The sequence below is a fragment of the Podospora pseudopauciseta genome (assembly GCF_035222475.1).
Source record: "Podospora pseudopauciseta strain CBS 411.78 chromosome 2 map unlocalized CBS411.78m_2, whole genome shotgun sequence".
Classification (NCBI taxonomy): Eukaryota; Fungi; Ascomycota; class Sordariomycetes; order Sordariales; family Podosporaceae; genus Podospora; species Podospora pseudopauciseta.
The window spans coordinates 1,392,158-1,413,554 of NW_026946663.1; the positions used below are offsets into that span (position 1 = coordinate 1,392,158).

General features: G+C 53.2%; 9 protein-coding genes across 9 annotated transcripts; 4 read left to right on the forward strand and 5 right to left on the reverse strand.

The window, feature by feature from the left end:
* Nucleotides 1-230: 230 nt before the first annotated feature.
* Nucleotides 231-1,469, reverse strand: QC763_203470 (uncharacterized protein; the record flags this gene model as incomplete). The annotated part of the gene is made up of 1 exon (XM_062909388.1): nt 231-1,469. One exon carries the CDS (start codon nt 1,467-1,469, stop codon nt 231-233), a length of 1,239 nt encoding a protein of 412 aa, XP_062768165.1.
* Nucleotides 1,470-1,971: 502 nt separating this feature from the next.
* On the forward strand, nt 1,972-3,224 carry GTP14 (Ypt/Rab-type GTPase Rab7). Its single transcript, XM_062909389.1, has 4 exons — nt 1,972-2,309; nt 2,371-2,691; nt 2,743-2,845; nt 2,902-3,224. The coding sequence occupies exons 1-4, from the start codon at nt 2,226-2,228 to the stop codon at nt 3,009-3,011; spliced, it is 618 nt and encodes a 205-aa protein (XP_062768166.1). The 5' UTR covers nt 1,972-2,225; the 3' UTR covers nt 3,012-3,224.
* Nucleotides 3,225-3,677: 453 nt separating this feature from the next.
* QC763_203490 (uncharacterized protein) lies at nt 3,678-5,434 on the forward strand. The gene is made up of 2 exons (XM_062909390.1): nt 3,678-4,940; nt 5,020-5,434. The coding sequence occupies exons 1-2, from the start codon at nt 3,816-3,818 to the stop codon at nt 5,317-5,319; spliced, it is 1,425 nt and encodes a 474-aa protein (XP_062768167.1). The 5' UTR covers nt 3,678-3,815; the 3' UTR covers nt 5,320-5,434.
* A 1,182-nt stretch (nt 5,435-6,616) lies between these two features.
* Nucleotides 6,617-8,284, forward strand: QC763_203500 (uncharacterized protein; the record flags this gene model as incomplete). Its single annotated transcript, XM_062909391.1, has 1 exon — nt 6,617-8,284. One exon carries the CDS (start codon nt 6,617-6,619, stop codon nt 8,282-8,284), a length of 1,668 nt encoding a protein of 555 aa, XP_062768168.1.
* Nucleotides 8,285-10,923: 2,639 nt separating this feature from the next.
* QC763_203510 (uncharacterized protein) lies at nt 10,924-13,215 on the reverse strand (the record flags this gene model as incomplete). The annotated part of the gene is made up of 3 exons (XM_062909392.1): nt 10,924-12,521; nt 12,585-12,684; nt 13,063-13,215. The coding sequence occupies 3 exons, from the start codon at nt 13,213-13,215 to the stop codon at nt 10,924-10,926; spliced, it is 1,851 nt and encodes a 616-aa protein (XP_062768169.1).
* Nucleotides 13,216-13,906: 691 nt separating this feature from the next.
* Nucleotides 13,907-16,763, forward strand: QC763_203520 (uncharacterized protein). Its single transcript, XM_062909393.1, has 2 exons — nt 13,907-16,288; nt 16,356-16,763. The coding sequence occupies exons 1-2, from the start codon at nt 15,793-15,795 to the stop codon at nt 16,679-16,681; spliced, it is 822 nt and encodes a 273-aa protein (XP_062768170.1). The 5' UTR covers nt 13,907-15,792; the 3' UTR covers nt 16,682-16,763.
* A 25-nt stretch (nt 16,764-16,788) lies between these two features.
* On the reverse strand, nt 16,789-18,035 carry QC763_203530 (uncharacterized protein). Its single transcript, XM_062909394.1, has 3 exons — nt 17,853-18,035; nt 17,645-17,796; nt 16,789-17,596 (listed from the first exon to the last, which is right to left on the reverse strand). The coding sequence occupies exons 1-3, from the start codon at nt 17,853-17,855 to the stop codon at nt 17,215-17,217; spliced, it is 537 nt and encodes a 178-aa protein (XP_062768171.1). The 5' UTR covers nt 17,856-18,035; the 3' UTR covers nt 16,789-17,214.
* Nucleotides 18,036-18,251: 216 nt separating this feature from the next.
* On the reverse strand, nt 18,252-19,913 carry GLO2_1 (Cytoplasmic glyoxalase II). The gene is made up of 7 exons (XM_062909395.1): nt 19,745-19,913; nt 19,643-19,682; nt 19,458-19,536; nt 19,330-19,401; nt 18,949-19,271; nt 18,738-18,877; nt 18,252-18,690 (listed from the first exon to the last, which is right to left on the reverse strand). The coding sequence occupies exons 1-7, from the start codon at nt 19,817-19,819 to the stop codon at nt 18,577-18,579; spliced, it is 843 nt and encodes a 280-aa protein (XP_062768172.1). The 5' UTR covers nt 19,820-19,913; the 3' UTR covers nt 18,252-18,576.
* Nucleotides 19,914-20,046: 133 nt separating this feature from the next.
* On the reverse strand, nt 20,047-21,396 carry GLO2_2 (Cytoplasmic glyoxalase II; the record flags this gene model as incomplete). The annotated part of the gene is made up of 1 exon (XM_062909396.1): nt 20,047-21,396. The coding sequence occupies one exon, from the start codon at nt 21,394-21,396 to the stop codon at nt 20,047-20,049; it is 1,350 nt and encodes a 449-aa protein (XP_062768173.1).
* Nucleotide 21,397: the final 1 nt, after the last annotated feature.

Here is a 21,397-nt window from a genome sequence, read left to right on the forward strand (position 1 = left end):
TGTTGACTGTTCCCATCACATCACGCTGTCGATACCTGTCTGGCTCTTATGATGTTTCAATGTTTTGAATGTTGAATTATTTGTTACCATCACCCCCCTTCTTTGGCCTTGGGATACATACAACAACCATAAAACTTCCAGAAATAAAAATAAAAGGCCTTTGCCTTCCCATCTTGCCTTGAAAACTCATCCACTCCCCTTGAATATCACAACAAACTCCCCCCCCCCTTCTAAGCAGGAACCCCAACCATCCCCAAAACGTCCTCCACCACCTCCTCAACCCCCCACCCCCCCATCACCACACCCACCGCCTCCCCCTCACTCCCCCACTGCACACTCCTCTCCCTTTCCATCATCCCCCCCTCCCCAACCATCACAATCCGATGCCCATAAACCTTCCTAACCGCCAACCCGACCAAACTCGCCGTCACAAACCCCAACCCATGCAGCGCCGCCAAACTCTTGCACAAATACCCCAAACACCTCGTCGCCTGAGGCGTCACCCCCCCCACCACCGCCCTGTGAATCCTCAAATGGCTCACCACATTCATCTGATACCTCAGCACATCCACATCCACACACGCCAGCGTCGTCAGCTGAGACAGCAGCGAGATGTCGTCTTCCGTCATATGCGGTTGCGGAGCAGGTTCGTGGTCAGGCAAAGGCCCGAGACCGGATGACGACCGTTTGATGATGCTATCGCTCGACGCGACGGAAATGTTGTCGTCAGGACGAGAAAGCTCCGCGTCGAGGTGGTCAAGCCCGTCTTTTTCCGCGTCGTGCCAATGACTCAAGTAGAAAAAGTCGTTTAGATGGGCTGTCACCCTCGCTTGGGTCGGGGAGGGGGCGCCGATTATGGCGATGAACAAGAACTGCTTCGGGGCGGTTTGGACAGAGGTTCGTGTAAAGATTCTTCGGGTTCGTAGCAGTTCGAGGGCTTGGATCTGGACGGCGCGGGGGGCCAGGTGGAGGTTTTTGGCGAGGATGAAGTTGGCTATTTGGGGTTGCTGGGCTGGTTGGTGGGTTGTTGTTGATGGGGAGGAGGGGACGATGGCTGCTGGGCCGATTCGGGGGGAGAATGCGCCTGGTCGAGAGGGAGGGGCGGGGCTGGGGAAGTAGGATCCCCCTGATGAGGAGGGACCGCCGGTGGTGGAAGAGGGTTCATGGCGGAGATGGTAGGGGGAGGCAGAGCGGGTGTGGGTTGGTGATGGGGGACCACCGCGGGCTGGCTGGGGGACCAGGAGTCCGGTTGCGAACTCGTCGAGGGTGGCGTGGGAATGGCAGTTAATGATGGCGGGGGTGAGGTTGAAGGTTTTGGATGCGACGAGGCAGAGCTCTTCGGCTAGTTCGTCGACATAGTCTGGGAGGGTGCCTATTAGGCAGTGTTCGCGGGCGACAAGACACAAGAGAGTGGCTAGTTCGAGGTCGCTGAGAGACCGGATCTTGTCGAGGAGTTGTTCATTGGCCATTGGCTTGGTGGGTGGTGGTGGTGATGTTTGCTAGAGCACGGATGTGTACCTTGATAGGTAGCATGTCGAGCGCCAGGATGCGACGTCGTGACGGGGGCAGGCAGATGCACCACCAAGCCAGGCCAGGGATCCAGCTTGGCCGAGTGGTTGTCGGTGCTTCGTTCGCTGCCGGTGGCTCGTGCTGTTTGTGTGTTTCGACAGGTTATGATGGTCTTCATCGTGGGCGCATGCAAGAAGAGTAAACCGACGCGTGGCTGGCCTGGCGCCCTGCCATTTCTTTCTCCTTCCCAAATGTCGCGGGCGCACAGTGATCAACTGGTGGAAACAGGCGTTGGAACTTGGAAGGCAGATGCTGTCACAAGGTTTCAAGAGTGGGGTGGGGAAAGCCCAAAAGGCACTGGTCTCATAGGTGGGCCAACTGAGGCTGCAGGGCTGTGATTGGCCCAGCCCTCTGCATCTGGTGCCTGCCCGCCCGCTCTTGATAGCTCTCTATCGCTGCTGGCTCCAGCCTTCGTCACTCCTCCAACAGCCGATTCCCTACCAACCCATCAGCCCCGTTCATTTTATCGGAGCCGCAAACCTGGAAACCTCGAACCACTGCCCGTGTGCTACTGAGCGTAGACCTCAACCTATTTTTTGGGACCTCGCCCACCGCAAAACTTCCCAGACCAGAAACCAACGTCGGTCACCTGCGCATCAATTCTTCCACCCGCCTTCCCCGCGTCACTGAGCCTCCAAACGGAACGATTTCCCGCCATGGCTTCCAGAAAGAAGGTCCTCCTCAAGGTCATCATCCTGGGCGATAGCGGTGTTGGCAAGACGAGTTTGATGAACCAATATGTATGACACTTGCCCACACTCACGTGCGCCGCCCCATGCTGACTCCTCACGCAATCGACAGGTCAACAAGAAGTTCAGCGCAAGCTACAAGGCCACTATCGGAGCCGATTTCCTGACACGAGAGGTGTTGGTGGACGACCGCCAAGTGACCATGCAGCTGTGGGACACGGCCGGGCAAGAACGGTTCCAGTCGCTGGGTGTGGCCTTTTACAGAGGAGCCGACTGCTGTGTGCTGGTGTACGATGTCAACAACTCCAAGAGCTTTGATGCGCTCGACAGCTGGAGGGACGAGTTTTTGATCCAAGCCTCGCCACGAGACCCGGATAACTTCCCATTTGTGGTGTTGGGCAACAAGATCGATGTGGAGGAGAGCAAGAGAGTGGTATGTTGACTTGTGAAGGGGGGTTTCAGGATGGATGCTGACAGATGAAAGATCTCGACAAAGCGGGCCATGACCTTTTGCCAGTCCAAGGGTGGTATCCCATACTTTGAGACCTCTGCCAAGGAGGCCATCAACGTTGAGCAGGCTTTTGAGGGTGAGTTGAGCCTATCTCTTGTCAAATCTGACCACATGCTGACCTGACCTGCCCAGTTATCGCGAGGAATGCGCTCCTCCAGGAAGAGTCGGAAGAGTTCAGCGGCGATTTTCAGGACCCCATCAACATCCATATTGAGAACGACCGGGACGGGTGCGCGTGCTAGGCAGGATACATGATGGCATGAGATGTAGTGAGGATGACCAGTTTGCTCTTTCAAGTTTTGGGTTTTTGGCTTTGTATGATATCATGCTGGGAGTATCTGGCGAGTTGTTTCCAATTCATAACCTGGGCTTGGCGCTTTTTTATCTGCTTTTGAGAAGGCCTCGATAGACCTGCATTGGTATCAAGGTGGAAAGGCATATATATATATATATATATATATATATATATATATATATCTATGGCGAAGCTCAACAAGATACCTCTGTGCTGGGTTGCAAGACCTTACTGTGATTTATACATGTTTCACCGCATATCGCGGCATAACCCCAACCCTGCTGGCTGAGCCACCGTTATGGCGCCTGGTGGGCCTGGCGCCAACCTGGAATGAACAAACAAACGGTTGAGCTCCAGTGATCAGCGAAATCGACAAGATCCAAACTCCACACAACCCGGTTACTTTTTCAGGGGCCGACCTTTCTGCAGTCCGCACCAACTCCGCCGAACAACAAGTGTCGAGTGTCCACAACCGAACGACCTCGAGATCCACGATAATTCGGCCCATCGAATGAATACACCAGGCTTTCCCATGGTTTTGATCGAGCACTTGTCGCGAAACGGGGACAGGGTCTTTTTGCGACTACTACCTCGGACTCCAACAACAGCAACAACAACAACAACAACAACAACAACAACAACAACAACAACAACAACAACAACAACAACAACAAGGCTCTTTTGAAGCTAAGGCGATAAGTTTGGAACCAGTCCATCTTGCACAAAGCGAAGAACGCGAATACAGAAAACAATGGCACCCCCAGAACCACTCCTCCCAGCAGCGCTGGCGCCGCCAGATCACCACCACCACACCCACCACCGACCATCCGGTGATTTCGGCAGATCCAACAAACACGATACTACAGACGACGAAGAAGATGATATCTCCCCCCGATCCTCCTTCTCGGACAGGCGCAGGTCGCAACACTACGGAGCGAGGGTAATGCTAGGTGGAATGTCGGCCGACCACTCCCCTGCCTCGGCAGGCCGATTATCACCACACACTGAACAAACACAAAAATCAAGACTCCTCGGCGGGGTAGCGAGGAAAACTCTAGGGATATGTCTGCTGCTGGTGGTCGTCTTTTTCTGGACAGTCTCCAACTTTCTCGCGTCATACATCTTCTCGGACGGGACATACTCGAAGCCTTTCTTTTTGGTTTACGTCAATACTTCGATGTTTGCGATCAGTCTTGTTCCCATGACGGGGAAGTACATCATACAAAACGGGTGGCGCACGACGCTTAGTCAAGCAAGAGAGTTACGGAAGGGGCGGTCAGCGCCGCTGTTGAGAAACGACCGAGATGAAGAAGACGAGGAACGGCTGCTGGTGGTGGAAGACGAGGGGAGCTTGGAAGCAAACGACCTCCCCCCAAGAGAGGAAAAACTCTCCCTCGCGGAGACGGCCTGGTTGAGCATGGAGTTCTGCATGCTTTGGTTTTTTGCGAATTATTTCGCCTCGGCGTGTCTGGAGTACACGTCTGTCGGGAGCGTCACTATTCTCACGTCGACGAGCAGTATATGGACTTTGATCTTGGGAGCTCTTAAGGGGGTGGAGGGTTTCACGGTCCGGAAGCTGGTTGGGGTGTTGGCGAGCTTGGTGGGGGTGATCTTGATCAGTTCGGTGGATTTGTCGGGGGCGAATGATGATGGCAGGGGGAGTTTTCCGCACAAGTCAACGTGGGAGATCGCGGTGGGGGATTCGATGGCGCTGTTCAGTGCGGTGGTGTATGGGATTTATGTCACGGTTATGAAGCTGAGGGTGGGGAATGAGGAGAGGGTGAATATGGGCTTGTTTTTTGGCTTGGTGGGCTTGTTTAATGTTGTTTTTTTGTGGCCGGGGTTTTTGATACTGCATTTCACCGGGTTGGAGCCGGTGAGTACTTCTTCTTCTATTCTGTTTGGTGAAGTTGTGATTGGTGAGGGAGGGAATGCTGACCATGTGAAACAAACAGTTTGAGTGGCCGCCTACGGGGACGGTGTGGGCGATTATTATGTTGAATTCGGTGGCGAGCTTTTTTAGTGATATTATCTGGGCGTATGCCATGTTGTTGACGACGCCGTTGATTGTGACGGTGGGGTTGTCGTTGAACATCCCCGTGTCACTTGTCGGGGAGATGATTCAGTACTCGCAGTACTCGAGTTGGTTGTATTGGGTCGGGGCGGGGATTGTGGTGCTGTCGTTTGTGTTTGTTACGCACGAGAGCCAGGAGGGAGGGGAGGGGAATAAGGAACAGGAGCGGACGGGAGTATAGGGTGTTTGATGTAGGGATATGTGTTACATATTCTGGGGGCTATCATCAATCATGTATTTTGTTCGAGCATCACCAGGGCGTTTTGCATCACATAGGGCGAGCGAAGGAGTGGTGGACAATGATGTGTATAATTCACAAGCACTAACAGTAAACAGTTCCGGGATGGTGCAAGTAGATGAGGCTTCAGTTCGTTCCCCAACGGCGCGCCCAACGGTCTGGAACCGACCGATCAGCGGGTATTTGCTTGGTGCACGGATCGCTTACCGGCAGTGGAACGTCTCAAGTCCGTGATCCGATTGGGGCCACTCAGCGGGACTTGTGCATTTTCTCCTCAGCAAATTGAAGACTTGCATTTGATGTCGAGGGTTCCTATTGCGGAAGGGGAAAAAAACAAGAAAACAATAACTCGATGGCGGTGTCCCCGAGGGAAAATCAACAATCACCTGCCAGGTTCACGCCAGTCAATATTGGATGCGGGGTTGCGGTTAGAGGCTTGGGACGAGGCAAGGCGTCATGGTTGCCACCTGCTTCCATGCATGGCATAATCAGGGAGACCCTGGTGGGTTATTGTCTCGATGATCGAGAGGTGAGTGTTGGGAGTGACATTGCAGCAGCTTATGTGGTGTTTTCATCCTTGTCTGTCTGTCTGTCTGTCTGTTGATAGAGTTTCATTTTCCACCTTCCACATCCTTCTTTTTCTCCCCTCATACTTCTTCCGTGCAAGGCAGCCTCGAGTTGTTGTGTGTGCGTGTGTGTGTCTGTTGTTGGTGAGGCGGTCATCCGGGCGTTGCTTCTGTGTGTGAGTGTGTGATCAGGCTTGCTTGCTTCTTTCCTCATTTTGTCAACAACCACCACGTCTGGGCGGAGGGAGGTCACCGGCTTGCAGGGGTCAGACGGACAGCCTTCTTTCTTATCTGTAAGACTACCTGCCTTCTCTTGTTTCTTGCGGCCGTTAACAATCTACAGTTTTGCAAAGTACGGATATTGCTCTCTCTTTTTTGTTTCGGCCGGTATTTGGCGGTATTATCATTCCTCGACGCAACCGGCGGAATCCAACAGTTTGATCAAGGGCTTCAAACGGTCAAAGGCTCTTCCCTACCTTACCTACGACAGCGACGCCGCCACTTGGAGCATACCTACGTGGTATATTAACCTTCAATCGTTGGCATCATCTTTCCCTAAGGCCTACCTAGCCCCTGTCCCGCCTTCAACATCAGAGACATCTTTTCCAACGGCCTCGGGCGTTCGCATCACCGCTTCAACATTTCTCAACTTACACCTCTGAATAATCGTCGACATGGCACCAGACACATCCCCCACCACCAGCACCTCTCCCCTCCCCCACCTAGGCAACAGCATCAACGCCGCCACCCGAACCCAGCACACCAAACTCAACAAGTCCATCCTCCTCCGCCTGCCCCTTTCTGTCCCGCCCGTAGCATACAACCCAACAGCTTACCTCACCGGCCTCCTCCACATGGCCCCAATCTACATCGCCTTCGAGTCAGCATGGGACAAGATCCTCGCTTCCCACGACGCCGCCCTTGACCACCCTTCTAGCTCCCTCCTCGTCCTCCCGGAAAACCAAACCCTTCCCCCTTTCCCGTTTGGCACCACGGCAGACCCAATCGGAGATGAAAAGTGCGAGAGGGTTCATGCAGTATTGCATCACTTGAAGATTTCGGGGATGGCACGGAGCGGGAGTCTAAAGAGGGATATCAGAGCCATGTCGGGGTGGGATGAGACAGAAGTGGAGGAGATGCTGGAACAAGTCAAAAACACGGGGAGACTGGGAGAATTTGTCCGCCACATCCACGCCAACATAGCCAGACAGCCCGAGGTGGTGATCGCCTATGCTTGGGTGCTCTACATGGCGCTTTTTAGCGGAGGGAGGTTTTTGGGTTCTTGTCTTGAGGCTGCGGGGGAGGGTTTCTGGATGAGGAAGTCTGATGCGGTGTTGGGCAAGATGTGCAAGGATCCGATTAGCATACGGGAGCTGCTCGCTTCTGAGGAGGAAGAGGGTGATGGTGGTGGTGGTGGTGGTGGTGGTGGTGATGATGATGGGTTGGCGAGGATCAAGGACGATGGGTTGCCACTCAACTTTTTTAGGTTTGCCACTCCGCTTGATGGGGAGGAGATCAAGACTAAGTTTAAGAGCCGACTTGCCGAGCTGGAGGGGTTGCTGACTGCGGGGGAGAGGGAGCATGTGGTTAGGGAGGGGGTTTGTATTTTTGACGTGATGAATGGGATTGTGGGGCAGCTGGATGGGCTGTTTGATAGCCATCCTGGGGATGATGATAAAGTGGAAGAAGAGAATGGGGTGGTGGATACTTGGGCTAGTATGCTTGTGCCTAGGGCTGCGATGGTGGCGGGGGGGAGGTTGAGGGATAGCGTTGCTGTAGCGAAGGAGAGGGGGATGAGGGCGCTGAGGAAGGCGACGTTTTCGGGCGGTGATAGGAGCACGCTGGTTGAGGAGGGGAGGTCGCGTTCGCACACACACAAGAGGAAGAGTGAGGGGAACTTGGAGGGGTTGAATACGAGTTCTTCGCCTGCTACGGCTGAGACGAGTACCAGTGGGCTGCATGCTCATGGGACTATTACGTCCGTGACGGAATTGGTGGAGAAGACGAGTGTGGGCAAGGGGAAGGCAACGGCGGTGGAAGGGGGTGAGGCGGTCAAGGTGGTGAGATTTGGGGAGGAGACTGCGCTTATACAGCAGCGGAGAAACGGGGCGAAGAGTGTGACGGCGAAGGCGGAGGCGGTACAACAGGATATGTGGACGTCACCTAAGGGACAGTGTCCGCTTGCTAGGATTAGACGACAGGACCGCGGGTCAGTCACAAAGGTTAGGGATGCGAGAGTAGAGGGGATCAAGAATCCGTTTACGTTTTGGAGCTTGGTCTTGCTGGTTGCCCTGGTCGGCTTTGGCTGGGGTTATGCGTACGGATATATCATTGGGCGGTAGGCTTCGTCTTTATCAGTTTGGGGGTTCTTTGGGGTGGGTGGTTTAACGGTGTTCATGCTGCAATGGTATCACGGGTATGGTTTTGTTCGGGAGGGTGTTCTGGGAGGGAGGGGGTAACCTGGTGTTTTCTTTTCGTTCCGTTTCGTTTCGATACCTAGGACCTGTAGTGTTTACGACTTTCTTCTTCCTTTCCAGAGGTTGTTAGATAGGGGCATGAGGTCAGATCCTCTGATAGAGTGGAGTAGTGCATGAATACACCTATCAAACCTCAACGAAGTCGGCACTGCTGGTATTAATGTCACTTTGAGACTCGGAGCAAGAATCTTATGCTCGCGTAGGGTTGGTGCTCTTTAATCGAACGGCCTGGCACCCTCGCCACAAAACAACTGGTACACAGACGTAAGTTAAGCTACATTATGTGCGGTTGCTCCGGGGCCGCTTGGTCCCACCTTGTGTCAGGCCCACGCTTTGGCTGCTCTGGATTAGGCTTTGTTGACCATATTTCACACGCTTGATAGCACTTCAGTTCATTGAAAACGAAGTCTGCGCAATCAGAGTCGGATAGGCGTGGTCTCCATATGCCTCAACGGCCTGTTGGACTTTAGAAGCGTCTACTGACGACGGGAGAGTGCTGCTCCTCTGGGATGTGGTGAAAATCCGATTGATCGACACCGATAGCTGGGAATGAGAGGTTAGCAGAGTTGTGCGAAATTAATAAGGGCTCGATCTTGCATAAATTATAGTGTGAAACGTTAGCCGGCTGATCCGTGTCATGGAGCGATCTCCAGGAAGGAGGTCAAGATGCTCCGTAACGCTCGCTCGGCGTCATCGAGTGGTAAAGGAAGAGGGGGAAAAAAATGATATAAAAGACGGGATAGGGTTCCTGCAGCAGCGTTGAACGTCTGGGGGAATTGCCACAAGTCTGGGGTTTTTCTGCGACTTCTGAGCTCGCTCTTGGTGCCACTGGCTTGTCGCGAACCATGAGTTGGATCATTAGAAATAGATGAACAAACCAAAGCTTCTTGACTGACTAGACAAAATCAAGAACCGGATCGGTTTTCCCTATATATCGCCATCGAACTCATAGGCATCAAATCGGGACCTGTCTGCCACATACGACCATACCCAGCTGGAATTACGGCATCCCGTCCGATCTGCCCGAGTCAAACAGCTGAGGGGCTGAGCCAGTACTCAGGTGGGTGACCGCTGGGGAATCCTCGGTGTTGTATGTTTTTGCGCTTTTTATCTGGATCGCGTGTGGCCTCTTCATATGTCGGCATAAGCTGGGTATTTCCAGTTATGTCACTGGTTTCCTTCCATCTCGCTTCAGGCATCCCTGGGGCAAGTATATTCGGCCGCCTGGGGTTTGTTGTTTGCTGTTTTGTCCTGGACTTCGACCGAGCGTGAATCTTGGTGGTGGTTCCTTCGTTGTTTTGGCTCTTTGCGGTTCTCTTGTTCTGAAGATTCCTCCTCGATTGGGGGGACTTTGTGAAGTATGATTCACGGCTGGTGGAAAGAGGGCGCCCGTTCCTAGGCTGTTGGGTTTGTGGAGGTGTTGAGGTGGCCGGGGTGCTTCCTTCTAGCTGCTGGATCTCATGCCATTTTCCACAATGTTGGGTCGTCTTCGTGCGTTGGTTTCCCCGGTCCATCTATGGTCAGTGGATGAGGAGGAGCCAGACTCCGGACAGCATACATATGGGGGAAGGGGGGGAAGGGGGGTGGCGGAAGGGCCAACGGACTGAAAGCTCGAGGCTTGGTGGACGTTAAAGGTGAGAATGTTGTCTTTAATCTTATGGTATTGTCTGTCTCAAGATTCTCTACGAGCAGCCCGAAAACGAAGAGTAGTAGTAGTGCCTCGGGGCAAGAAAATCTACCCATAACTATACTACAAAAGAAAGATATAAAACACAAAACCTCTTCCCAAAAAGAAAAACCGAATTTATTTCTCAATCCCGTCATTAATTCCCAACTCGTCAGCAACGAGTCAATGGTGCAAAAGCTATCGCATGGGGTGTCACCCCAAAGCCAGTTCATCCTCCCACATCCATCGCAATGTTGCGCGCCGAATAACATATCTCCCATATCTAGACACCATTCCCAACCAATAACGCCTTCCATAAATGCACCTTTATATAGCTGTCTCCTCGTGTGTCTATCTTTCTATTCCCGACCTGTGTATCAAGGGAAAACGAAAGACTCTTCCAGAGCTAATCAGAAAGAAACGCCCAGTCCAACGCCAAACGAAAAGGGGTATCTCTGAATCGTGAAATGTCATCCCATAACGCCATATATGTGATGCTATTGCTGTATTCGGGTATCGTTCATGTTGGGTCGTTGTTGTGCTGTGTTTATATATATATAAATATTTTTTTTTAAAAAAAAAGAAAAAACCAAGAAGAGAATGCAGGGGAGATAGTGTTGATGTCAATGTTGGAGTAGTCCGCTCGATGACGACGTTTTTTGTTGAACGAATCGGTGATGTCTTGTAGTGGAGGAAAGAGATCCATATGTGTATATGATGCCGGCTGTACGTTTCAACTGACAAATGTAGACGCTTGTATGCCTGATGTAATGTCTGGGTTTTATACAGCGTGGTGCTCTATTGTACACACCGGCGAGGTCGTGTTTAAAGATAGTCTTTAGAGTTCATGAAGGGCCATGTCGAGCTCATCAACCAGAAACACCCTACTTGACCGCAGCTTGCTCGCTCGCACATCAGCCTCCCCAACGCTCTTAACGCGGGGCCGCTTGGCGATCTTGAAGGTCATAGGCCTAGCAGACCTCTCCGAGCTTGACGAAGCCGGCAGGTCAGGAGCACTCTGGTAGGGAGCAGGGGAACTCCTCTTGTTGGCCCACTTGATCCGCGTGGTCTTCGAAGTGGCAGACCAGGTCGAGTCGAGCGAAGTGTTGGAGCAAGACGAGGACGAGCGAGCAATCTCGAGGTTGCTGCTGGAAGTGCTTCCCGAGGGCGAAGGCACGCCGCTGCTCTCGGGACTGACCGACCTCTCCTGCGCTACCTCGAAGGCCTTCTCTAGGGCTTCGGGGGAGAGCTTCCGGTTGATGACCTTGATACGCGGCACCCGGTTTGGTGTCGTTGAGCGACTGGCAGAGTCGACAGGGGTGGTCGGGCGAAAATTGGTCACCTTAATTTTGGTGATCTTGGTGGGTGAGGCCGAACGTTTGACAGAGCCAGTTGGAGGGTTGCCACGTGAGTTGACAACCTTGATCTTGGTGATTCGGGAAGGCGTCGCAGAAGCGACAGCCGGAGATGGTGAACACGAGCGAGGGTTCACGAGAACAATGACCTTTGGCGGCGAAGGTTCAGTGGGAGTCCCTGACCGGGAGCTCTCCGGGGTCGACCAACCCTCGGGTATCTTGATCTTGATGACCTGGATGCTTGTCAAACTCGCCACACTCGGCGACCGCTCCGGAGTTGGCATCTTAAACTCAAGGTCCGCTAAGGCGTCGCTAGAAGAGCCATCGGGATTCTGGCGAGCATGCTCCGCCAACATCTCCTTGTACTGGCGAGCGAGGTTGGTGGGCGGCGCGGTGTATTGAATGCGGATCTTGTTGGGCTGGAAATCCTCGTCCGAGACGGTGTCCATTCTGCGCTTACGCTTAACACGGAGGCTCGCCGTGGTGGAGGTCGAGGCATCCGTCTCGTCACCGCTGCCGTAGGGGTCCTGGGAATCGGAAACAACAGTGCAGCTCTCAGCACCGCCAGCCTTGCCGGCACTGCGGCCGTCTTCGATCTCTTCCCCGGGAAGCTTGAACGGGCGACCACCGGGCAAAATAACACGCCGACCATGACGGCGGGCTTGTGTCTCTGTGAGCTCAGTGAGGACTTCCAGCTCCGAAGTCGGCTTCTCGGTGATTTCTACATTGTCACCGACTGGATCAGACTCTGGGTTGCTGGCAAGTCTGGTCTGGAGATCAAGATCGACGCGAGCAAGCTGGCCCAGGAACTCAGGAAGCTTCTCCAAAAGGCCGGATTGGCAAAGCATGGCGGCATCGACTCGCTTGCTGGCTTCAGCATCACCACCAGACGATCGACAAGAGCGCATCTCAAGAGCTTCGTTGATCAGCTCGTCGGAAGCCAGTAGGGGCTCGGTGAATTCTGGGAATGGCTCAGAGGGGATGGCCTGCCTCTCCCAACGGCGAAACTCGCGAGGATCTCCCGACTCTGGCTCGGGCGTGGCGGTCTGGGCTGGTGTTTGTTGTTCCAGCCGGGCGTGTGCTAAGGTTGCGAGTTAGTCAATAGGTATCGGCCACAAGCTGGGGGGAGAGGGTGGTAACGAACCTTGGGTGTTCATGTTGAACAGGTTGGGGTACTGCTTGAGAAGAGCAGTTGGTCTCTTGAAGGCGTAGTTGTAGCCTTTGTAGTATCTATCCGCCCAGTTCTTTGCCTTGGAAGTCAACAACTTGATCTCGGCACGATCGGTTGTGTTGAAGTATTTGAGGGCGACATTGACGCCCTCGCGCAGGTGAACCTGCTCGCCTCGACGCGAACGGGGAAGTTGTCCAGTAGCGCCGGCAGGCCCACGAGGTAACTCGCCCGCACGCGAAGATACTGCGGTCGCCATTTCAAGCAAACCGCGAGGAAACGGAAAGAAAATCGTGAGCGAGGGAAGAGATGTGGGTGGGTGGTCGTGAGTGAACCAAGGAAGACTGATGAATCCGAAAAGTTGCTCGATATGGTCTTGCTTGGTTCCAAAAACGAAATATGGTTGGGAAGAAAAGAAACTCGACAGAGCAGAGAAAAGGCTTCTGATTCATACCTGGTCGGGACTTGTATGTTCTGAAGCCTGCTGTTGTTCTAACCCTTGAGTGGTGTTCCAAAGCAGATGGGGCTGATTGCGATGAAAACAGCCAATTTGTACCCGATGCCAGCTGTCAGGGTGGGAGTGAGATGGGATTGGAGCTTCTCTCATGAATGGCTGTGTGGAAGCAAGTGGGAAGTATTGTGGAGGAGTGGGAGCAAGTCGTCCAAGTGGGAACTATGGGAGCAAAATGTCGTGCAGGTGATGGCTGTCGTGGCTGTCTGGGATGGATCTCATCGACCCAGCTATCAGCACAAGGCGGGCAAGATCAGCCAATGGCCTTGGACGTCCGAGGGAACAATTGGACAATGACCAGTCTGAATAAAGCAACAAACAAAAGAGTGGCCTTCAGTTGACAGAACTAGCACGAGAAGGGCCCGTTGAGTACAGCGGTTCGGCCCAGAGTTTCCACTGTTTGAAAGAAAAGAGGCTTGGAGAAAAAAGGACACCGGCTGAACCCTAAAATGCCAACCACTTTGAAACTGCTTCTGATATCGGAAAAGGAATTGAATGGGCAGATGATCTCTTCCATTGCATGAAGTGAGTGAGCGTGTAAGTGTTTAGTTCCCGTCGTGATGCCCCACACGTCAAATGACAGTGACAATGACACACCCTGCCCTGCCCTGCCCTGCCTTGGCCTGTCCTGGGACAGGCCCCGCATACGCCATGGAATTCACATGGGGGATCCGGTGTGTGAGTTTGCTCAGAATGGCAATGTCTTTCTGTTCGATGTCGAATCGAGGCCCAACCGATGCCCCGTGTTGGTGGGAACTGACACGGAATACCAGGCCGTTGGGTAGCTCGAAAACCCGGAAAATGCAGGTTGCGGGCTGCCTGACCCGGGCCAGATCAGCCCAAGATCTTTTTGCTTTGTCTCTCGGTATATACAGAGACAAGCAGTACGTTATGAGATGGCCAACCACGTAGTAGGCCTCGCTGCTGACCATGAATGGCCGTCGAATTCGACCCGACCCAGCGAGACGCAGAGGACCTGCCAAGACCACCATGCCGCTGCCCCGCTACGATGCGAGCAGCCTCATCTCTGCCCCGCCATTCGCACATGTCTCTGCTCACTTTTTTTTATATGCGTCTGTTGTCCACAGGCTGCAGACCATTGTTCTTACGTGGACGCGCAGATGGCTTCTTATTCTTCTTCTTGTTTAGTCCGCCCGTTGCAGCAGTCACTGGCCTACTCACTACTCACTTACAGCAAGATCAGCAACGGCTCAGCCTCCGAAGCGCCCAAGACAGCGGAACAGCGGACAGCGGGTGGAGCGGGCACCAAAACCGCCCAGAACCAGCTCCACTGTCAGATGTTCCCGCCCCTGTTGAAACAAACAGCGTGTTGTTTCAGCTTGTGGGAACCGCTGACAGATTTCGTCATTGCGCTTCTCTCGACTATAATCATCACCAGTGACTCAGTTGATGACTTTGTCTCCTGGATTGTCTGCAGAAGTTTAGTCTGATGATGACTGGAGATACCCACAGGTCCAGTAGGCACTCATCGATGAGATGAACGGCGCTCAGAGTTACTTAGCGTGATGCTTGCCTTAAAACGCCGAGATCCGCTCACACAACGGTCTGGGCATCTCGACGACCACCTGACCACACCATCATGGCCGTCTTTCGGTGAGGTTCGGGAGATCCTCCCTTCTTACCGCCCAGCCAAGAAGTCATCAATAATTCCCCGACTCTTGCATGGAAACAGTCGACCAGACCTTCAGCCATCGACAAAGCCATATCACACGTTCGAAGACGTCTGGTCCCATACAGGATATATCCTGTATATCCCGTATCAAGTCGGCCTGGCTCTCGTGATTGGTCTGCCCATTGATCTCCAGATCCACTTGGATGTTTCGAGCCGCTCAACAAGGGACCCTCGTGCTTCGGGACGGTCTTCCACATGGCTTCCTTTGAAGCTCGATTCCGAACATCGCCCATTGTTTTCTGTTTCCAGAACTCTCTTGTCTTGATGCCTCAGTGATATCCGTTCTTTGCCTACCACTCGTCTCTTTGTTAACGGCTATCGCCACTGGAAACTGGCAGCAGCGGGTAAGCACCTCTAGCTGCATCCCCACATCTGCCACAACCACTTCAGCTGAGTGGGTGGTGGTCTATTGTCGCACACACCTCTTTGATTCTCCTTGGCCGGCCCCAACCCCTCGTTTCGACCCTTCACCCCGACCGGCAAGGACTCAACGTTCCATCGGGGTCGTCAACCGTTACCCCTGACCAGCGACCCGGCTCCCGAATCTGATCTTGGTGATCTTTCTTGGACGGGGAAAGCAAAACTGCCATCCCATCTTACCGCCTCTTGAATCCCCAAGCTTTTACCAGGCGGGGTGGTGATCTTTCTTGAAACGACAGACCCGGTCCCCTTGACCTCTGCCCCTTTCGCCGCAGCCTCGCAGGAAGATCCGGCCAGCTGTCGAAGCTTTCTTTATTTACATACCCTTCTCCTGCTTCTTTCTTCGTTTCTGCTTTCCCTTCTCGCTACCACCCGCAGCAGCAAGCAATCCCCAACGCTACCCGCCGAAGGAGACAGCTTCGCCTCTTACGAGTCCACTTGCTGAGCCGCACAGTATCGGTCTACAGCTCGACCAGCACTGAACCTCACGGTGCCAGTCCCAACTCGACCTCCAACCTCACCTTACCATACCTACCAACTCCCCCATCTCAGCCATCACAATGTCCCAACCCCCCAACCCCCGCCCAGGCCTAGGCCTCTTCACCCGAGGCCTCTCCTCCCTCTCCCAATCAACCACAGACCCCAACTCGCCCTCCGTCACCACCCCCGCTGAGCAACGCGACGACGCCAAACGAAATTTCCTCAAAGCCATGCGTCCCCTCCCCACCCAGCACTACTGGAACGTCTGGTTCGACCGCCCCCCCACCTCCACCAACCCAGGGGAGGAGTACCACTCCAACCTGGAACAACTCGGCACAACCATCGAGTCGGTCCAGGACTTTTGGCGCTACGCAAACAACACCCCCGTCGACCAGATCCGGATGAAAGAGTCCATTTACCTGTTCAAGGTGGGGTTCAAGCCGATCTGGGAAGACAGGAGAAACATCCTGGGAGGGTCGTGGACGTTCAGAGTGCCAAAGGGGAACGGGCCGGACGTTTGGACGAGGGTGCAGTTGTTGGCTGTAGGGGAGAAGTTGCAGAGTGTGCTTGAGGAGGGTAAGCTCCCCTTCCCTTCCCAACAATTCCATACAAAATGTGCTGACGTGGATGAAACAAAATATAGGTGACCAAATCTGCGGTGTCGGCCTCTCGGTCAGATTCAACTCCCATCTCATCTCCATCTGGCACAGAGACTCCTCCAAGAAAAAGTCCATCGACGCCATGCTGGAGTGCGTGCTCGAGGAGCTCCCTCCTGAGCTCACCCCCAAGCCGGATAACTACTTTTACAAGAAGCACTCTGATCATGCCGGGTTCAAAGTGCCGCCCGAGTTGCAGGCCGTGATTGATTCCCAGAAGGCGAGGGAGAAGGCCGCTGCTGAGAAGGCTGCTCAGGGGGTCCAGGTTGTGGCTGGGGAAGCGCCCGAGATTAGGGAGGTGCCGCCTTCTTGAGGAATGGAATGGGTGACAAAGATGTTTAGTTTGGTCTAGTTTCGTGCATCTAGTGCGGCGTTTGGCATGATTTCGATTACGTGAAGAAATAAAAAAATCCCGTGAAGGATCGGTATTTTCCTCGTTTGAGAGGTGAATATGTACAGATAAAGCATTTGAAGTTATCTTCCGGTTCATTTCGCCAATATGGCTCTCCCCGTTACCAGCTTGTAGCTATGTGTAAGCTAGGCGTGTGGCCCTCCCCAATCCCAATCCTCGGCACGGCTTTCATCAGCAGCATTCTTCGAGCTGTTGAGGCTTCTCGTTTTGCTCAGGGCCAACAGATGTCCCAAGGTGCTGCTCCTTCCCCTCCTCGTATCTTCTTGGCTCGACCTTCCTTGCTTGCTCCCTGAAGAGCAGTTGCGTCTTCGTGGTCGGTCTCGCTTTTCATCAACATGCCCTCCAAAGCCTCTCTAATCCCAAGCCTCTCTCTCGGCCTCTCTGTCTTGAGCCTTTTTTCGCCTTATCTCCCATAAACAACCCTCCTCCAATCATCACCTCCAAACCCCCGCCCTCCTCATAACCCCCTCAAACTCCTCCTTCTTAACCCCCCTCCCCACCCCCGCACCCCCATTCGCCTCAAGTATCATATCCCTCAACACCTCCTCGCTCACCTCCTCCTCCATCTTCAACAACTTGGCCACCTTTTTCAAACTCGCCAACGTAATCGCATTCGACCCTTTGCTCGCAAAAAGCCCAAACGCCTCGTCCACCTCGGCCATGTGTTCCTCTGAAGAGTGCGACTTGTTGTGTATCTTGAGCGCGCAGACGGCGAAGAAGTTGGGAAAAGTGGCGTAGCCGAGCTCTTCGTCTGGGTCGAGGATAGAGAGAAGGTCCGCTAGTTCCGAGGGGGAGGTCGGGGGGAGGCCGAGGGCACTATGCACGTCAGCGAGAAGGGATGGGATATGGAAAAAGGAAACATACATCAACGCCCTCCTAACATCATGAGTAGGAATAACCCCCTCCCTCCCCTCCCCCTCCATCGGTTCCGCAAACAGGCTGAACGCCTCTCTTATCTCTGCTTCTTCCTGAGGCGTGACGTTGTGCTCTTTTGCGAGGCGGGATTGTTTGGGTGGCTGTTCACACACCATCATCAGCACCGTTTCCAACAAAGAACAGGAGATATCCGTACCATTTTGACTTTTACTCCCCCCTTTCCCACTGTTGTAACGATATTAAAGGCAGTAACAATCTCGGAAATCGCTTGCGACAAACTCGCGCCTTGTCGCGATCACTCGAGCTCGCTGGCAGCGATAGCTTAGAGTGGAGAGCCACAATCGACAGTGGAGCGAACAAAGTGGACCCAAAAATCGCGGCTTCCTCGCCTGGTCACGTGAAGCATCCACTAAACCAAAAAACGAAAAAAAAAGCGAACCATAAAAATCCGAGTTTCTTTGCAAGCAGAATTCTCTCCTCGACATCAACAGACTTCCCCGGCCAGCAGAATTCCAAACGTAATGCTGGCTTCTCTCGAATCCTCTCATGTCGTTTACTTCATACCGATATTCAATCACAGGATCGTCGAGAAAACGGTAGGTCTCTCATTTTCTTTTTTTATTACTATTCAACAAAACGCTTCAAAATTTGCTAGAGCTTGTCGTCTCCAACATATCCCAGGACGAATCAAGTGTGGACAGTGAAGCAATATTGAAACACAAAACATGCCATTCCCGTTGGAATCGTATGTCCTGGGGCTCCTGCGTCTCGTCTCTTGAAAGGCGGGGTGATTGGGGTCAAAGGAGACATTTATTTGCCTAGAAATCAATAATTTTGATTGCAACTAGAGTTTATGTGTTTGAGGCTCCCTACAAGCTATCAACTCCTGCTTGCCTGCTCGTGACTCGACTCTTGCCCACTCACTTGAAGTTATTCTTCATCTCCCTGAGCTTCGTCATGATAGCAATCGGGTCCGTCTCCCCAGTTGCCTTTTGGATGGCGGGGTCTTGCGGTCTCATGAAGACGTTGTGTTGCTGGGCATGTTAGCATCCTGATTCATGTCTGGGAAGAGAAAACACACCTTCTCATCTCCAATCGTAAACTTCCCCTGCGTCTCCTTGCAATCATCCGCAAACGCCTCCAGCGCCCTCACAGCCTCGCTCTGGAGAACCGACACCCCGAATTTAACATTCGACTTGGTGTACTCATGTCCGGGCTGTCCTATCATTAGCACCCACCCCCAACACCACCCAGGAAGAGGCACTCACATAAACCCTAACATCATCCCCCACCCCCCGCCAAAACCACATTCAACGCCTCATGCATCTCCTCCCCCGTCCCCTCAAAAAACCTCCCGCAACCCCCGATGAAGAGCGTGTCCCCCGTGAAAATCACCTTGTCCCCCGTCTCCTTGTCCTCCATCAAGTAACAGATGCTATCCTGGGTGTGGCACGGCGTGTGCAAGGCCTTGACTTTGATGTTCTCCCCAATGGTAAAAGTCTCGTTATGGGCCGGGGTCTTGGTGACGTGGGCGCAGTCCCGGCCGCCGATAATAGGGAGTTTGGAGGGGAGCTTCGAGAGGAGGGCTTCATTGCCCCCGGCGTGGTCACGGTGGCTATATGCTGGGGGTTAGTAGATGCCGGTGGAGTGTAAACAGGGAGATATGTACTGACTGGTGGGTATTGACGATAGCAGTGAGGTTAATCTCTTTGTTCGCGATAGCTTCTTCGAGGACGGGGAGGACTCTGCCTCTGTTGGTGGCTGTTCATGATAAAAAAGGGAGGGAAGGGTAAAAACGTACTCGGGGGGATTGGCCGGGTCGATAATGACTGCATCTTTGGACTTATCGTCTACCACCAAATAGGCGTAGTTGTCGCCCCCTTTATAACCACACTCATCATCAGTAATTGCCCCTCCCCTTCCACCGTACCCTCCCCCACCCCCCACAAACAAAAAACAAAACTCAACAAAGTTGAGGAGACATACACATAGGAATAGACCGGATATGCATCTTGCGGTATGTTGGCTATTTTCAACTCATCAGTAACCTCCTTCCCATCCCATCTCTCACCCGCTCGAGAAACTCACAGTATTCACCACCGGGAAAAAGCTCTTCTTATGGCTCTGAAAAATAACACGCCTTGCTGCGTTGAAAGCGTTCATGAGTGTGATACACAAACCAAAAACACCGCTGAATTTGCAGTGAACATATAGCAGTGAAAGTTGTGAGACTCAAAGTAAGAGGGGTACTTGACACTTCATGACGTTATCACCAATTCCCGCCCCTCTAATTGGACCGATTACCAATCCATTGAGAAACACTGTCTATTTAGCAGCTTGCACGTGACCACCCTCTTCGTACTCATTTTCGGGGGGGTATCAGTATCTATTTACACAACCCCGATGGGCTTGGGAACCCATTCCTTTTCGTCATACAACACCCAGCTTGGCGAAGACTGTTGCCGTTGTTGTTCTCTGGGCGGCTGCTGGATAGTTGTTGGCTCCGGTACAGCTTCCACCTCTGCCTCTGCCATCCTGACGTCCTCGGTGGTCCCGGGTACTGTTTCCCGCATCTGAGGTATGCTGTCTGATCCCTCAACCACCAACCCCTCCCCTTGTTCCTCCAACAATCTCGAAAGCGCCATCCCCCGCCTAACAACCTTCCCATCCGACGTCCCCCCAGCAACCTTTTCCACAACCATTTTCACCACCCCCCTCTCACACCCCCTGATCTGCTCCCAAAGTATATCCCGTCTAATCCTCTCCCCCACCGTGTCCCCCAGCTCCAAATACCTCTTCACCAGCCCCTCGACCTTTTCTTTCCCCCCTATACCCCCCTCCCCTTCCACCCCCTCCATCTCCATCTCCATCTCCATCTCCATCTCCATCTCCATCTCCTCCCCATCCCCCCCTTCCAACCTCGCCCAATAGTACTGATAAATCCACCCCAATCCCTCCTCCACCCCCCTCCTCAACCTCCCCAACCCAGGCATACCCTCATGAACACCCGCATGCCTCAGCTCCACAAACTTCGCCGGCAACCCCACCCCCCTCGCAAGATCAAACATACTCTGCTTCCTAACCTTATCCTGACACCCATCCAGCAACCCAGTCACAAACCTCCCAAAAGCAGCCACATACGCCGCCCTCAACGTGCTAGTGTTCGTGTCCCCCGCCTGATCAGACAATATCACCGCCGTCAGAAGCGCAGTCGACTCCACCAAATGCGGGCACGAGCCGCGGTGCGTATAAAGCGCCACTCTGTCAACCGCTTCCTGCTTTTGCTGGGTGGCGATCTCGAGGGGGAGGGAAGGTGGGGGGTAGAATTGGGAGCGGAGGGAGAGGAGGGAGGAGCGGGAGGGGTAGGGGGTGTGGATGTATTGCACCATTTTTTTCCCCTTCCCCTTTTGGTTTCTGGAAATACGGTGTGTGAAATTATACGAGCGATGTAAGCAAAGAAGGATGTAAATGTTGGTTGAGAGATGGGTGATGATGGAGAGTGGTAGAGGTGGTGGTGGTGGTGAGTGAGACGTGAGATGTAAAGTCAAAAATTTGCTGGCATGGTGGAAAATTGTGAGTAAAAGCGACGACCCCAATGTGAAAATGAGGTCTAAGTCGCTGCACGACACCAATACTCTCGACGCATGAAATTCAACTGAGTGAAAACAAAAAGTTTCACTTCTTGTTGAACAGGTCATGTACTTCTCATTGCAGCAAATGCTCTCACTCACATCACTCATC